Source organism: Ischnura elegans, chromosome 6 (assembly GCF_921293095.1).
Source record: "Ischnura elegans chromosome 6, ioIscEleg1.1, whole genome shotgun sequence".
NCBI classification, from domain to species: Eukaryota; Metazoa; Arthropoda; class Insecta; order Odonata; family Coenagrionidae; genus Ischnura; species Ischnura elegans.
Genome location: NC_060251.1, coordinates 124,232,957 through 124,250,315, shown reverse-complemented (window position 1 = coordinate 124,250,315; position 17,359 = coordinate 124,232,957). Strand labels below are relative to the sequence as shown.

Genomic DNA, 17,359 nt, shown 5'->3' with positions numbered 1-17,359 from the left:
CCATTCTCTAAGACTCCATTTTCACACACGGAGAATGCAATATATAAGTACTCACTGTCTTTTTCAACCTCGATATAGGTGACATGTTCAGTCCAGCAATGATGGCCATTAAAGAGTTGAAGTTTCCGATGTTGAAGCACTCCCTCGCTGTTTCTATCCAGTATTCCATGACTTTAACCCTCTGCTTCTTCTTGACATGCTAAACAAAGAGATTCACCCATGAGACAGATATGCTGAGCCTACTGATTGAGCATAGTAGTAGGTAACCATTTTCATTAAAATGATACACAAAAAGTGAATGCATAGAATTAGCAACATTCACAGTTGGACATTCACAATTATGAGAGAAGGAGACTATGATAATACTTGTGTGGCCACTTCTAGATGACCAGGAAACGTCAAATTTCACTTACAGGTGGGGGACATACATATTGACCCTGAGCAGGATTTGGCAAAGCCTGTGCTTGATGCGGAGTCGACAGGACAATGATATGAGTATCAGAAGACTTTTTACATGTTCTCTCTATTGCTTATTACAGAAAATGATTGCAAGATTGTAAGAAAGTATTGTACAATGAAGATCTCCATTTTTAAAAATTGAAGTCTCAGCTATCCATAGAACGTTGATGCCTAGCTGCAGAGAGGCAAGTGTTCCACGTTGCTGAGGTGGTCAGTGAAAGATGGAGCAGTAGAAATGGGAAGAGTGTTTGCTTTGTTGTGGCCCTAGTGAATTGTGCCCTTTGCATTAAAGATTTACTTTATTTTTCAACAAATATCATTAAGGATTTCATATTCTGCCATATAATTACACATACATGTTATGTGCATTCTTTACACTCTGCCATTTTGGGGTATTACCAAATGGTTGAATATGACTGATTCCCAAGGAGGAATGAAAAGTCATTTTGACATCATCTTGATGTCATTTTCAAGTCATGGGTTGGTAGTCACGGTGACCTCAAAATGGTCCCTTGAAATGACATCCTTTGTGACTCATGATGATGTCAATATGACCTTAAATGACTACCTATCATTTTGACCTCATTTTGAACTCACTTTGACTATTTGTGACCAAACCTATTTGTTCTTCTAATAACAATTCATACTATAATTCCTGTATTTAGATTGTCATTTAGGGATAAATTAAACACTTCAGATATGAAACTCAACCTTTATTAGGATTCATTGCAACAAAAACACATAGATTTTACAAGAAGAAATTCCTCAGGATTTGTTTTTAATTTTCCTTTTAGTGTTCCTTTTCTCCCTCTTCAAATACAAATCGAGAAAAATCATCTACATTGGCCATTACGGTTGATTCTGAAGCATTTCCTTTCCCTTCAGTTGTCTCTAGTTGCTTAACCCTTGGGCATAGACATAAAATTTCATTGTTTTTCTAGAAAATTGTCACATAATCGCAAAGAAAATTGCACAAATTTTCAGTTTTTTTACATTTTATTCTTGCAATGACAGTTGCATAAAATTCAGGAGATATCAAGAAAATTATAATACGAATATTTTCTCACCCATGAGTCTTAAACATGTGAAAACTGTATGACAGAGATATCTGGATAAAAATAGCAAAACTTTGCGGTAATTATTACAAAAAAATTATTCAGTTACACTAAAAGTTATTAAACATATGTTAGTTGACATTCATACAAAAAATTGCAACATTTCAAACTTACTTCCAAATGAAATAAATGAATGTAACATTATTCACAAATATGATAGGAAACACAGTGTCCATGTAGACCTTTTCCACATTTAACACAAACTGTTCTAGATCTGTGGACGGGGCCGCCATCTTTCCTACTGCATACTACACAAACTTTTTCCCTCCTCCCTGGCAATTTCCTTATCCCGCATATTCCCGTTGACACTGCGCTGGGAGTTGACAGATTATTCTTTGTGAGAAACCATTCACCCTCAATACTGCCTATTATTTCAGACATAAATTGCAATCTTGAAAATTTTTTCCCAGGATTGCTTGATTTATAGATGATATAGGCATTCAGTACCATTCTAGAAACTACATTGAAAACTACTTTCTTCCAGTATTTCATCGATCTTCTCTCATTTAAATAACTACATATAAAGCATCATATCCGAAGTATCAATCCCACCCATATACCGATTGTACTGCTCAATAATTTGTGGCCTTTCCTTTGGCAATGTTTGACCCTTTCGAACAACGTAATTGCTTTTGGCTATCGAGTTAGTTGAAAGTAATAACACTGGATTTTTCTGTGATTTTTTTTCTCGGTATCCAAGGAGGTGGAGCTCTTCCCATCTAACATACTTTTTTTCACCCACGCTGAATTTTTCTTTGAGGGGTTGAGGAATTCCTTTCCTATTACGTCTCAACGTACCAGTTAAAAATGTTCTTTTTTTGAACAAATCACGAGCTAAATCTATACTTTTGAAAAAATTGTCCACTACAACATGATACCCTTTCAAAAAATAGTTTCCAGCAATCAGTAAATTGTTTACTACTACATGCCCTAAGCCGTGTTTTTTTTATTTTTTCGCTGTCTTCTTTGGTTTTTGCCCCTTTATAACAATAAAATGCCATTCACCACAGAATCGCATAGCATCCAGAATTTTATTCCCCATTTATGATGGTGCTTGTTAGGCAAATACTGCAATAGCTGGGAGTGATTTTTAGTGCCTACTAATGACTCATCTATACTTAGGTACTGATGAGGGGTAAAATGGTGGCAAAAAACATAGTTAGAATGATCAACAATGGGAAGAACTTTAGCACAGGGATCTTAGAGTTTATGACCAGGTGGAAATAGTTTCGTATTGTCTGTCAAATGGAAAAATTTCAGAATCAGTTGAAACCTATTTCTGGAAAACATCTTTCCAAACCAAGGGATAAAGCGAGAGTTAGTAGACCAGTAGGAAAAAATGGATGTTCTTCTCGTGATACCCATTTCCATGAACACCGCTATAAAAGCCCTCATTTCCTCCACTGTGACTGGGCGCCATTTCTGCATTCTCGAATTTGGTGATAGTCGATCATGTGAAGCCAAAAACTGTTCAGCGTACCTGTTAGTCTCCTTCACAACCAAGTTCCAGAATGCTCTTGTAAAGAAGAGGTCGAAGTATGCGATTGGAGGAGAATTTTGAGGCGGAAGACGTTTGGGCCCAGGAGTTTCCAAGAATTCAAAACCTGGAGCCTGGGGTAAATCACAATTGTCCTGAACTGCAACAAATTCAGGAGAACGATCACTGCTTCCACTTCCACTTTCAAGTTCATCAGAACTGTCACTGTCATCACTATAATCAATTCTTGCCGGTCTCTTCTTAGCAAATAATATCACACTTTCATCTGAGTCTGATGTCAGTTCCTCTTCACTAATTGTTTCGACGAGAATGGGCGCTGTCCTCACTTAGCACAGAGTTGTCGTCACCATCACTTAGCGAATTTATATATTCAACTAGTCGGTCATCATCGACACCAAGCGTAAATTCATTTCTCGACGTTGACGCCATTTACTGAATCAATGGGCTTCTTCAATTTCGAGGAGGCAAAATGCAATTACACAGAACTGTTAGCTTTATATAGGTGGGGAAATGTCATTGTGTAGAAGATAGCAAAAGACGGCACACAATGTATTGTTTTATGCTCACCATCATCATATTTCAATTACTACTGTCTTAGATGCCATGAAAACGAGGTTGGAAATCGGAGTCACATTGTCGACTCAGCGCTCCAGCTGACCGATACACATGCTGCGAGAGATAGCACGGTATCAATTACATAGTATCTTCTCTTCTCTCTTTCAGTGCTAAAGATCAAAAACACGGTTGAAATGGCCCATTGAGTTACAAATGACCTGTTTGGAAGTAACTGAGCAGAGATATAAACCTCGTGTCTTCATATATCGTCGCGCTGTGAAAAAGAATGCGACGCGCTTCGCAGGGGAGAACATTTTTCAAATAAGTTAAAAAGAAATAGGTGTTCGCAAAAAATAATACAACTGGTAGAACTACAAAATAGGTTGTATAAGATGGTAGTCAATTGATTTTAGGTGACCTAACAATGTGGCTTATGAAGTACAACATCAAGAAGCTGTTTCGTAAAGACCTAAAATGGTCCTCGGAAATTTCCATCCGTCATATGGTCATATAAATTAATAAAATATGTTGATCGTTGCAATTAACAATTCAAATTATAATGCAACGCGATAAAAAAGAAACCATTCTGGTACTATACAAAAAAAAATATTGATTGTATGAAAAAAATATTGTTTTAGCGGGCTTCATAATAGACGACGATATATCGTCGTAGGCACTTCTGGCGCATTCTGCAAACGACGATATATCGTTGCGTGGCACTCAGAGGGTTAAGCAATTTTGTTGATCTTTGCCTTCTTCTTAATTACTTTACCCTGAGGGAAATTCTTCCATAGTGGGACTGCAAACAAAGGAAAAAATAACATCAAGAAGCTGAAAGTTTCTAATTTTGATAACACATTAAATAGAAAAATTGATACTAACTGCAAATAGCCTTATTGATGTAGGGTTTATTGAACATAATTTTTCCAAGCTCTCCATCCTAATTGATGCAGCGAGCAAATTCATTCGTACACACATTTCTGGTCACATGGGCTGAAAACTCCATCAGTATGATCAACTGCAATTTATCTAAGATGTTAAACCTGTGAGAAAGGAAACCGAAATAAATTTTAACTTTACTATATGGCACAAGAAGGGAAAATAGAAGGGTTAATTTGATGGAAGAAGTAGAGCGGATAACAGTCAATTTACTCACAAATGATTTGAAGAGAGATGAGGTTTTTAGGAGCTCTTCAAAGTTGTTTAAATCCTTCTCGTCATCCAGAGAAGTTTTGGCATATTAGCTGCTTCAAACATCTCATCTTCTGAAGCAATATAAAGCAAATTTTCATTTCCTTTTCCTCTCCTGTATGGTTGCAATCTCTTGTCTCGTTTGTAAAAACAAGCGTAAATAATCCGAGAAATGGCACATTACAGTGAAACAAACGCTCGATTGTTGATTTGAAATGAAGACCGATATTTATTATTGGCTATTATTCCCGTAGTGACGCACGTACGAGCTCTCACCGATAATATTATTGAAAACGAGGAGAAGCTTAATTATTTCTTACGCAAATGTAGCAACCAGTGACGATGAGTTATTTAAAAAAACCACGGCGCATTCTAGTTTAGAAATGGCGCGTCACGGATTTCCTTCGAAATATTTTGGCGAAATAGGTTTGTTCCCGGGGACTTTCTTGCGGTAAAAGCGAGTAATAGACCATTTTTTAGGAACAATTATCATAAAACGTCATTAAATCTCGGACGAAAAGCGATAAAAATATCGAGAGCAAAAAAAATACCATAAATATCATCCGATATCCATTAAAATATTACGAAAGATATCATCCGATACAAATATCGGACCCCATAAAAATCGCCTACCGATAAAATACCACGATGTATCATTTCATAAAAAAATCTCCAGCCCAATAAAAATTTGCCTTCAGATAAAATATATCACGTTATATAATTCGATGAAAAAATACCTCCTATTTAATATCGCGATGTACCATACATTAGTGAGTTTTTAACGCACCGATTTATGGTCTAGCATAAACGAAGGCCAACCCTATACATATTCTAGCCATAAACATTTTCCCAAAGTAATTTCCGGATGCCAAAACATGATAATTTATCGCGCGCGACGACGCGATCTGGTGATAAATCACGATGTTTTATCGCAGCTGCGGCTTTTATGAGACAATAAATCGTGATATTTTATTGGAGCAGCAATTTGTATTGGATGATATTTCATGATATTTTAGCAGTGGCGATTTTTTTATCGGATTATCAAGCGTAGTATTTTATCAAATGGCGATTTTTATCAGGCCCAATATTTGTTATCGGATGATATATCTTTATATTACATCGAAAGGATATTTCTACCTTATAATAGTAGTTCCGTAGTATTTTCTCGGAAGACTATTTTTAACGATTCCGATATTTTTAATGGCTCAGTTAATATATCGATCGCACCCGATATTTTTATTGGACGATATATCGTGATATTTTATCGGTTCCAATATTCTATCGGTCCCGATACTTTTATTGGGCCCTATTTATCGGACAATCATTTATCGATAATGTACAAAACTCAAATTAGTATTCCCGATATAATTAATTATCGCGATATTTCACAATATATATCGCCCAGGGCAAGTGGAGCAGTCATGTCTTGGGGTACCAATAGGGGAAGGGAAGGAGGGGAGAATTGTAAGGGGCGCCGCCTTTTGAATTTAGGCCTAAAACCTGGCTATGCCACTGAGTGACCTATTGGATGTAGCCACTGACTATTGGCAGATGGGCTCCAGGAGTTCAAACCTGAGGTGAAACTTTGGGCTCCCCAAAATTAATAATTATCTGTAGAACTAGCCCAGGGAAAGGAACTGGCCCCCCTCCTTAAGGTGTGATATTCGCATGCGCGGTTGTGTGATTAAGTGTCAGGGGTGAGCTCTACCCTCACCTTTTCAAACCAACCTTCAGGTTGGAATGCGGGGAGAGTGAGTATCGTAGAGAATACTTGACAATTTTTTTTATAGATCCTCACTTTTAGTGAAAACTTAATTGTAAATTTATAAACAATTACTGCCTTATCACAAATTACTAGCAAATTACACATTTCATTTAAATTTAATCTCATCTATTAAAGTTTAGCAAAATAATGCCCCATACAAGACTCGGTACTGAACGCGAGCACATCGCTTCAAACACACACAAGGACCACCAGGGTCTGACCCTGTGTAGAATAGCAACTCTTGTTAGTTCACTACCACTCCGTGGTGTCGCTGGTGTGCAGTGCACTTAACTTCAACACTTCCTCCTAAGTCACTGCACAGAACTGAACTCATTAAGAAAAAAAAAAAGCATTCATCCATTCATTCGCTCATTCATGCTTCCAGACACCCATTTCACTTCGGGGCATTTCAAAACGCACACGCGCGAGTGGTTTCGTCAAAATATCAGCTATTTGTTTTTCACCGTCAATGTGATTGACTGCAATTTTACCATTTAAACAACACTCACGCACAAAATAATGACGCACTTCAATATGCTTTGAGCGCTTATGGAATTCTGGATTTTTAGTAAGTTTCACAGTACTTGCGCTATCAACGAATAAATTTGGCACTTGTTCCCTAAGGTAACCAAGCTCACCAACCAACCGCTGAAGCCACAACAATTCTTTAGCACCCTCGCTGGCTGCGACAAACTCTGCTTCTGTAGTTGACAGGGCCACTGACCTTTGCAGTTGACTGGACCAAGCGACAGCTGCTCCAGCAAGAACTGCCACAATTCCACTCGTTGACCTCCGAGTTTTGATGTCACCCGCAAAGTCAGCATCGCTATATGCTTCCAAGGAACCCTGGCCATCACCACGGTACAGCAGACCATGATTGACAGTTCCCCGAAGATACTTAAAGATTCTCTTGACACTCACCCAATCTGCCTTGGTCGGTTGTTCCATTACTCGAGCAGCTCTTGACACAGCAAAAGCTATGTCGGGACGTGTTGCAGTTGACAGGTATAGGAGGCATCCCACTGCTTCCCGATAAGGCACATTGTCTGCAACCGGTTCCTCAGCATTATCACCACTAACATCACAGGGTGTTGCCACCATATTTGCCTCATCCATATTAAAACGTTTTAGGATCCTTTTTGTGTAGGAACTTTGACTCACAAAGATCCCATCCGAACTTCGTTCTATCTGCAAGCCTAGGTAGTTGTCGGGATTGCCAGTGGTAATCTTAAAATTAAGTTCCATTTGGTAAATGAATGTTTTAATCTCATCTATATCATTACCCACGACCAACCCATCATCAACATAAATCGTTACTATCAATTTTCTGCCGTTACTACAACGCACAAATAAACACGGATCAGCTGAGCTTGCTCTAAGTCCTTGCTCCTTCATAAAATTCACAAACCGCATATTCCAACACCTTGGAGCTTGTTTAAGACCATATAGACTTCGCTTGAGTCTACACACTTTTCCACTTCCATCATCAAAACCCTCTGGCTGAGCCATAAATACTTCCTCCTGAAGTGTGCCATACAAGAAAGCTGTTTTTACATCAAATTTGCACAGCTCCAAACCTTCGATGGCTGCCATTGCAAGAACTGTTCTCACAGTACTATACCGCGACACAGGACTAAATGTATCGTAATAATCAATTCCTTCCTGTTGAGAATATCCTTTGGCAACAAGTCGAGCTTTGTATCGTTGCACACCTCCGTCTGCACTCAATTTTGTACGAAAAACCCAGCGGTTACCTATCACTTTCATACTTGCCCGACGATCGACCAACTCCCAAGTATCATTTTCTTTTAAGGCATCCATTTCTTCTTCCATAGCCTGACACCAGTTTGCCTTTTGAGGACTACTCATAGCCTCTCTATAGGATTCTGGATCTCCATCACTGGCATTTGAAGAATATGCTACATAACATATATATTCTCCGTAATTCATCCACTGTGGCTTCTTGATCGTACGCTGCGATAGTCGTTTCTCCATGGGTGGCTCCTCAGGCGCTTCCTCATTCTCATCCTCAAGTTCAGACATCTCGACATCTGTCTGATGTTGACGGGCAATTTCTTCATTTAAGACCAACCTGTTTGAACTTGTGCCCACAGATGAGTCTGTACAGATGCACTCTGGCTTAAAATAAACATCGTGTGAATTGATAATCTTCTTGAGGGATGGCACATAAACCTTGTACCCATCCTTTTCATTCAGATAACCGACCATTCGGCCAAATATACTCTTGTTGTCGAATTTCTTTCGGAACTGTTTTGGGATATGCACATAACACTCCGTGCCAAAAACTCTAAGATGATTTAAGTCTTTCATCTCTCGCCTATCCCACAATGCCAAAGGAGACTTGTCAATAACTGACGATTTCCCTGTACGATTCAATAAATAAACTGCAGTCTCACAGGCATGCCCCCACATAGACTTGGGCAATTTCCCAACTGACAACATTGACCGTGCTAGTTCCACAATTGTGCGATTTTCTCGTTCTGCCAGTCCGTTTTGCTCAGGTGCGTAGGGAGCAGACAACACCAAAGCAATCCCTCGATCACACAGTACCCGACGAACTTCTTCGCAATTGAACTCCTTCCCGCCATCGCATCTGAATGTTTTCACAGTACATATGTCCAGCTGTAAAAGCTTCATTTAGGAAAGCTAGCAGACAACTTGCCACTTCGCTCTTTTGTTTAATGAAATATATCCGACGATACTTGCTGAAATCGTCCTTAAAACAAACAAAATATCTAGCCCCACGGAAAGTCTCCACTGACATTGGTCCGTTAACATCGGCATTTATTTGCTCACCAACGACCTGAGGTCTATTCAAGCGTGGTTTAAAAGGCTTACGATGGGCCTTTCCCAGGACACATCCATCACAGAAATCTCCTGTTTCTTTAACACCTACATGGATGTTCATTCGCTCGAGTAGCCTCCGAACATGACGCTTATCCTGATGCCCTAGTCTCTCATGCCAAAGCTGAAGTGTTTCAGATGCTGTTGCCGTATTAACCTCAGCTGGCACCCTTGGGACTATCACACGCATGCTCATTATATATGCATCCGTTTTCCACTCACCTGTCGCAACTATCTGATTGTTTTTCAAAAGAGTAACGTTTTTTCTACCCATGCATACATTGATACCATGTTCCGTTGCACTCCTAACTGAGAATAAATGTCTCCCAATATCCGGCACGTACCAAACATTTTCTAAATAACCATGACTCCATTTTCCACGAGTCAACACAAGTACATTGATACGACCTGCGCCATAAGCACATATCTGCGATTTGTTTGCCAAAGATACGTTTACTGGGGTCAAGAAACGGTTATAAGTAGTAAAATACTGCTTATTTGACGTCATATGATGAGAAGCACCAGAGTCACACACCCAAGTGTCAACATATCTTGAGTCGCCCATCACTGCAAACGCAGTGCCACATTCACTGTCACTTGGAGCACTGGACATGTTTGAATTAGCCATCACTGCGCCATTACCTTTATCAGCTTTCAGCTTCCAACAGTTCTTTTTCAGGTGCCCACCTTTACCACAATAGAAACATTTTCGGTCCCCTTTGTCATTCGTTGACCTCCTGGACCTCGGTGGTTTACCGCACACTGCCTTGGGTAATACTGATGGATTCTGTGAGGTTGACGCATGTGCCCCAAACGCACCAGTATCAATCGTTCCTGAGGATGACTTCATCCTCTTTTCAATTGTGCACAATTTTTCGAGCAAACTGTTGGTTGTCCGCTTATTGTCATCAAGAGACTCCCAAACATTGCTGAATTCTTGATATTCCTGCCCCACTGTTGCAAGAATTTGACCGTGCAGCAGTTCGATTGGTATATCGTGTGATCCTCGTCGGCGTAGCTCCGTATTCATGTCAGCGAATACCTTTTCCACCTTCGCGACGTGTGATGCTATATCCGTTCCTGGATCACGCTGAATTTTGAAAAACTCCGTCATGAGCATACTTAATCGCTGGATGCTGCTCTGTTCATATACACTGACCAGCTTGTCCCATATTTCCTTCGCGTTGGTATACGTTAAAACCAAGTCTGCCACTTGCTGACTTATAGCACTGGCAATTAATGCTGCCGCACGTGCGTTGTCTCGTTTCCATGCACTAACACTCTTTTGGACCGCCTCCGTTGCTGTGTCTGGATCCACGATTACCGGACATTTCCGCGTTCCATCTATGATAGGCATCATGTCATAATGATCAAAGTGCGTGTTCATTTGCCACTTCCATTTGGACCAATTGCTTGCACCGACAAGCTTATCAATCTTAATTTCCGGACTCATCGCCATCTTGTCCCTTTTTTTTAACGATGTACAAAACACACGCGAGTCAAATACGGCACACAGCGAGCTAACTGCAAATCATTACCGATTGCACAAAAAACCGAATAAACTTATAATCTAATCGCATTAGGCACGTATGCTGAGCCCGTAACCTATTAAAGTTTAGCAAATTAATGCCCCATACAAGACTCGGTACTGAACGCGAGCACATCGCTTCAAACACACACAAGGACTACCAGGGTCTGACCCTGTGTAGAATAGCAACTCTTGTTAGTTCACTACCACTCCGTGGTGTCGCTGGTGTGCAGTGCACTTAACTTCAACATCATCTTGTTTCAACTCTTTTGCACACAACATTGCAAACCCCCTCATTATATACTACAGCACCCAAACTCCAACATCACCATCACAAGTCCTCAGCGTGCCCAATTCAGGGTGATCATCCGTATTTTAATAACCTCATTTCCTGCAATATCCAATGGGCGAGAATAACTGGCGGTCACCAAGGCTTCAATGGCAGTGTAATTATCATGTAATTTGTCGAGATTTTTTAAAGGCAATCTCTCCTTTTTAGGATCTCTGCTTTAGGGCATATGTTTAGGGCATAATGCAAAGATTTAAATCAAGAAATGCTATAACACCTGAGTGCTTTCTTGTCAAGCTATATTTACCCCAACATCGAGTTCACCACTTCAAGTCATTATCTTTGGGTAGTCAGTCAGCCCAGTGAGAAATGGGTGGTGGAATCCATGTGGAACCCACGTGGAATCCACGTTGAATGGTGGATATTTGGTGGTGGTGGATATTGAGTGGTTGGACCCACGTGGAATCCACGTTGATTTCAAGTGGATTTGTGGTGATTATCATAAAATGTTAAACAGAATTTCTAATTTGTGGAACTTAACTCTCTGGTGACATTGCGTCATTTATCATCCTGAAACCACGCTAGTTATGTGAAAATGTATCGCACATTCTATTTTTATATAATTCGTGGAAAGGCAGCCATGAGAGCATATGAAAAATCGTAGACACATATATAGAAGGTTTAGATATAGAGTGGTTGAGGTTTTAATGGTTTTAGGACAGCACCTACTGCTGTTTTAATTTTTCCACCAAATTTCCACGTGGGTTCCACGTTGATTCCACGACCAAAAACACGTGGTATCCACGTTAATTCTCCACGTGGGTTCCACGTGGATTCCACCACCCATTTCTCACTGGGAGTGGGCATAGAAAGAAAGGGTTCTTGGTATAAGGACGAGTCGCTTCCTAAATTTTTTCGGTTCTCTGTACCCGTCCGCTTCTCCCCCATCGGTTCTCAATGCACACTCCGTTCCAAGGATGAACTTTCACTATCTGAATTAATAGCAACTTTAAATGAACAACCACAAGAACTTAATGAAAATAATTTCACTTAAGATATAAATTAGCAGGAAAGCTCTGTAAATATAACTTAAGATCGCCTCCATAATGTTATTTGCCCAGTAAAAGTTTAAAATAACATGTTGTTAAAGAATGCATGATCAACCAAAATGTCACATTACATCATGCAACCACTGGTTCTTTCTCCAGATTTTAATTTCAAAAACTCAACATTTTTCCCCCATCTATTCTTTTTTTGGCAGAAATATTGCCAGCAGTGCTGTATAGGCTTTAAATAATAGCAGTAGTGGTCGATGTGGATTTTGAAGGGCCACGCAAAATATGCCAGGAGCACAGTTCACATACTGCATAGATAGATAGAATAGCAGCAGGATCAATAGTGAAACTCCCCCAACTTCTGAGGACATCATCCTTCAATTTGTTGTAACTTGTGTGCCGGTTCAAAATATATTCTGTATTCTGTGATGTAGGATAAATTATTGCTTTAATTGACAACCAACTTATTCTGATGCTTCACTGTCACAGTTTTTATAACCTCAACAATAAACTGCTCAATATGCCGGTGCAGCAACACCTCTGTCCTCACTGGATAAACTGAGCAGCTGTGAGCCAACGCAAAATTGTAAAACAGTGTTGCATTCTGCAGGATAGCCACTCTTTTTGATGCCTTGCATAGCTTATCAACTTATGAACAAGCTCTCGGAACGTTTGTTGAAGAATTACTGTAAGTGTACATGATTCAATCGTAAGACCACTTTCAGATGAAAAGATTTTCCGCCGGCCGCCGTTCATGGCATGGCACACACCATTGCAAAGATCTGCCTCGTCTGAATTCAGCCTCAATTTCACCAGAAAGTGTGCCGGCGAAAAGTATCGTCTGAAAGCAGCCTCAATGTAGCATTGTAAGTATTTCACGCCGTAGACGTCGCCGCAGGCATTGCGGATTGAAATGGGCACGGTGCCGTCAACGGTACGAATCGACTCGTTTGACATAGAGAACGGCACAGTTGAGTGAAAGAACGGCACAGTGCCTTGGATGGCGGCAGGCAAAAAGTCAGCTCATTTGAAAGCAGCTGTGGCTAAGGAAATGTTATAATGTTAGCGAGAACAACAAACTGACGAATCCTTAAATGCGCGTGTTAGCGAGCAACTCTCAAAAGAAAAAATCATGGACGCCATGCAATCAGAAAGTAATACAGTAGAATCCTGATTTAAGGTTTTTCAGGGGGGACAAAATTTAAAACACTAAATGCGGAAAAACACTAAATGAGGACCTGCCATTTTTTTCAGGTTTTAGGGTCTGTAATGATTGGAATGGCTTTTTATGAATAAAAATATTATTCTAAGTAACAAAAATGTGCTGAATGCAGCAAAAAAATCTTTAATGAAATGTTCTCTGCCCTATAAAGGTTGGATAATACTTTTCAGGAATCAGCTAAAAAAAATGGGTAGTACAAATAAGTAATGAGAGGATGACAATTGTTTTAATGAAATATTTTAAGAAAATTCTAATAAACATCAACTTAAAAGCATTCCCACAGAGATTATTATTATGGACATTAGTGATTCCATTTTTATGCATATTTCAGAGGTCTCGATGAAATTTAGAATTTTTTCTGTAGAAGTGACATGTAGGTGACTATAGCATTTCTAATATAATAAGAAAAGGTGTAAGTAGGTACTCGAAAAATCATGAGGAATGAGTGAAATAAAGGGACAGCAGAAGATCGATAATCCCGAATTCTCAACTACCGAATATCTAGTAAGAGGGAGGTTTTCTGGAATTTTGCCAACTTAACGTTTTCTGTTGCCTCGGCGAAACAAGGGATTTATGAGCCTTTAAAAAGCCTCCTATGCGCACATTTTTGATTTCGAGGTCATCCAAAAAAGTAGAATCTTATTTTAGTATGCGTACAAGTCGATGGTGATTCAACTCGATGATAACACCAGATTCGCTGTCATATATCCACGGCCTTATGCAGGTCGAATGGAGCCGGGAGAAGTTGCTTACGCGGCGCGCTGATCACCTTGACTCCGACTCGCCTTGTTTCTCGGCAGCTTTTAATAAAATTTGGTTGGACCTTGGATAACGATTAGCTAAACTCTGTTAAGTGAAAAGGTTTAATCTTCAACAGAACTGGATTTCATCCGAAAAATTGTCAGTGCCTCTGGAGTTTGGCAATTTCGTCAGGGTTATGATGTCGAAGTCAACCACCAAGGAATACCTGCCGGATTTTCGTATTTTTCCACGCTCATCTATTCTACCGTGAGTATGCGGTGATTTTTTTTCCAGCATGAGCGATTTATTTAGAGTCATGGACCGTGATAGTTCGTCAAAACTCCGATTGTCATTCTCTTTTGACATTAATTAGCACCAAATAAATATTTTTGAATCGACAGCGATATCAACCAGCCGCATGTCGATAAAATTGGCTCCGGGATATCTAAATTACGATGTAAAATAATTTTTTTCCGTACGGAAAGAATGCTCTCACTCACGGTCATGACAGGGGAAACACTTCCTCTGTTCCTCCATGGAAACTGACCTTGGAATGGATTATAGAAAGAATCTTCTAGTGAACTGCGCAATTGATATTGGGCCTCCTCTTTTGAACAGAGAAAGTAGCCGACTGAAAAAATATTGGGCTAATAATCGACTGCCCGTAGGGAGTAAAATTGAAAGGGGCATAAGCCATCAATTGAAAACATAACGAGAAAACCATTATTGTAGCGGCCCTCGGAGGATAACTCGTGTCACGTAACATCGAAGTCAAGTTCAAGAAGTGAAGGATAAGGTAGTTCGAGGTTATTAAGGGATGACTTTGCTCCATTAGATCGGATCTGATACAAAAAGTGCCTGGTGTTTGGATCAGAAGGGGAGCGAAACGTTACGAGAAGACAAATCACCGCCAACTTGCGAGTTGAAGGTCGCAGCGCAGCGCTCGCGGAAGAAAGCAGTCGAAGAAGCGTTCTCTGGTAGATTCTATCGACTCTTGGTAAACTTTCATCAGACTGTTCTTGTTGATGAGCATAAATTCGAAGATTTGGATGAACCGTCATGAAAAAACGTAAAATCGGGCAAAAAAATCATGAGCGGGACAAATTTTTACGACCATAAATGCGGAAAAACGCAAAATGCGGAAACACTATATACGGATAATTTTTACATTGCCCTAATAGGGAATGAATCGGGACCCAAAAAAATAAACGCTAAATGCGGAAAAACGTTAAATTCGAAGACCTTAAATCCGGATTCGACTGTATTTGCATTTTTTCATCTTTTTTTTCACTTTTTGGCTTTCAATACGCTGCAAACCATTTTGGCTTTCGGTGCCAAATTCAAATCCTCGCCACTGCACTAAGACGGTTCCAAAGTACCGACATTATGCGATCGGTTCTCAACACCAGTCCCATAGCCAAGAACCAGCAGTACTGACAACTGGGAACCGACCAATCTCTGGCATTTGGCATTGCCCTCACATTTTGAAACTATGCTCGTAGCTTTCACAACAATATAAAAAATTGTTTTAATTGACATTTTTTAAGTCGATGTCAATGCCTTTTTTTACCATTTCTCTCTTTAGGACCATAGCATCACCAATGTCATTCTTAAGCAACAATGTGCTCATAGTAATAAATATTGGTCACAATGTCATTAGACTGATACATAGTTTCTTGCAGACCAAAACAAGTTATGAGTTCCATAACTATAAGAGACTAACCACTTAATGTAAATGTAAATTTTATGTTGTTATTAGAGATGGGTCGAATAACATTTTTCTCGAACTCGAAATATGAATATGTATACCTAATTTTTTCTCGTGTGTCAAATACTGATTTATTGAAAATGCATTTTTCCACCATTTTTAAGGCTGCTATTCTGGATAAGCAGTGTAATAAATATCTGATGCTATTCCGCAGGCCATTATTACACCAATCCCGTATTCTGAATGAAGGGGTGTAATAATTTTCTTCAGAGTAGCACCATGGTATTTCTTGCACGAGCTATTTCGAAGCTCCGCCTCTTCCCGTATGAAAAACTTTCTGAACAGCTTTTGCAACCAACGAGGGAGAAGAGTTTTTATATATTTTTCTGTATTTTATAGAATATTGACTTGCAATTATAAATAATTGCTTTATTTACATTTAAATATTATATTAAAACCTTGGATGTATAAAATACGCTTTGAAAATCTCATTAAGATGGTTGCGATAGATTTCACAATGGCTTCAGACAGGTGGGTTAGGTCATAAAATCATTATTATAATGATGATTTATCGGGCATAGAGAGAAGTCTGTGAAAATCGCGAGATGCGAATTAACACGACATAATGCAAAATCGGTAAATAAAAACGAATTTTTGCATTTTTTGTGATTTTTTTTTATTAGCGAAAAAATCACATCTAATGAGTTATAATCTATTAATGCCTAAGCCTTCATTGGTTAGCACTGTCGACGTTCATTATTTCTCTATTTCATTACAATTCCAAGGTCAATTGGCTCGTGTAGAGTATAACGCATACATGTAGTATCGCGCACTGCAGTGATTTCTCTGCCAGAATTTTCCATTAAATTTATCACAGTCTCTCTCTTCGATTCCCACGCATCAATCCTTAAATATTTAGAATGAGGCGCTTTCTCGCCTGAAGAATTAGATATTATGAATAAAAAATGTGCGGAAAGAAATTTAACGCGGCTGCGGAAGAGTGGAAATACAAGCTCACGTGCCCGGTACGCATCAATGCCGAGCAGTAATTCTGGTGACTCACCGCAATGCATTAGACAGCCTAATTGGATAACTTGTTGCAGGAAAACCTTGAGAGTGGGTCTAATGTAACAATTTCGTTGACTTAAACACGGCCGCCGGCTGGGAGCGGGCCGCTGTTCACCGCACGGCCCACAGCGTGGCAGAGAGTCGTCTCGTCTGAAAGCGGCCTGAATTTCACAACTCGTGACGTGAACGGCGGCTGGCAAAAAGTTGTTTCGTCAGAAAGTGGGCTCAATGAAGCACTGCCTGTATTGCACGCCGTAGACTGTGCACCGCCGGGCCGGATTGAAATGGGTGCCGTGGTGA

At 39.7% G+C, this 17,359-nt stretch overlaps 1 protein-coding gene across 6 annotated transcripts in view; it reads right to left on the bottom strand.

The window, feature by feature from the left end:
- The window catches only part of LOC124160105 (ras-GEF domain-containing family member 1B-like), a 445,667-nt gene that overhangs the window by 44,449 nt on the left and 383,859 nt on the right, over positions 1 to 17,359 (bottom strand). For all 6 annotated transcript variants that reach the window (XM_046535849.1, XM_046535850.1, XM_046535852.1 and 3 more), the window contains one exon: positions 56 to 199. In XM_046535849.1, coding sequence (XP_046391805.1) covers positions 56 to 199 — 144 coding nt within the window. The remainder of the gene's footprint in view (positions 1 to 55; positions 200 to 17,359) is intronic.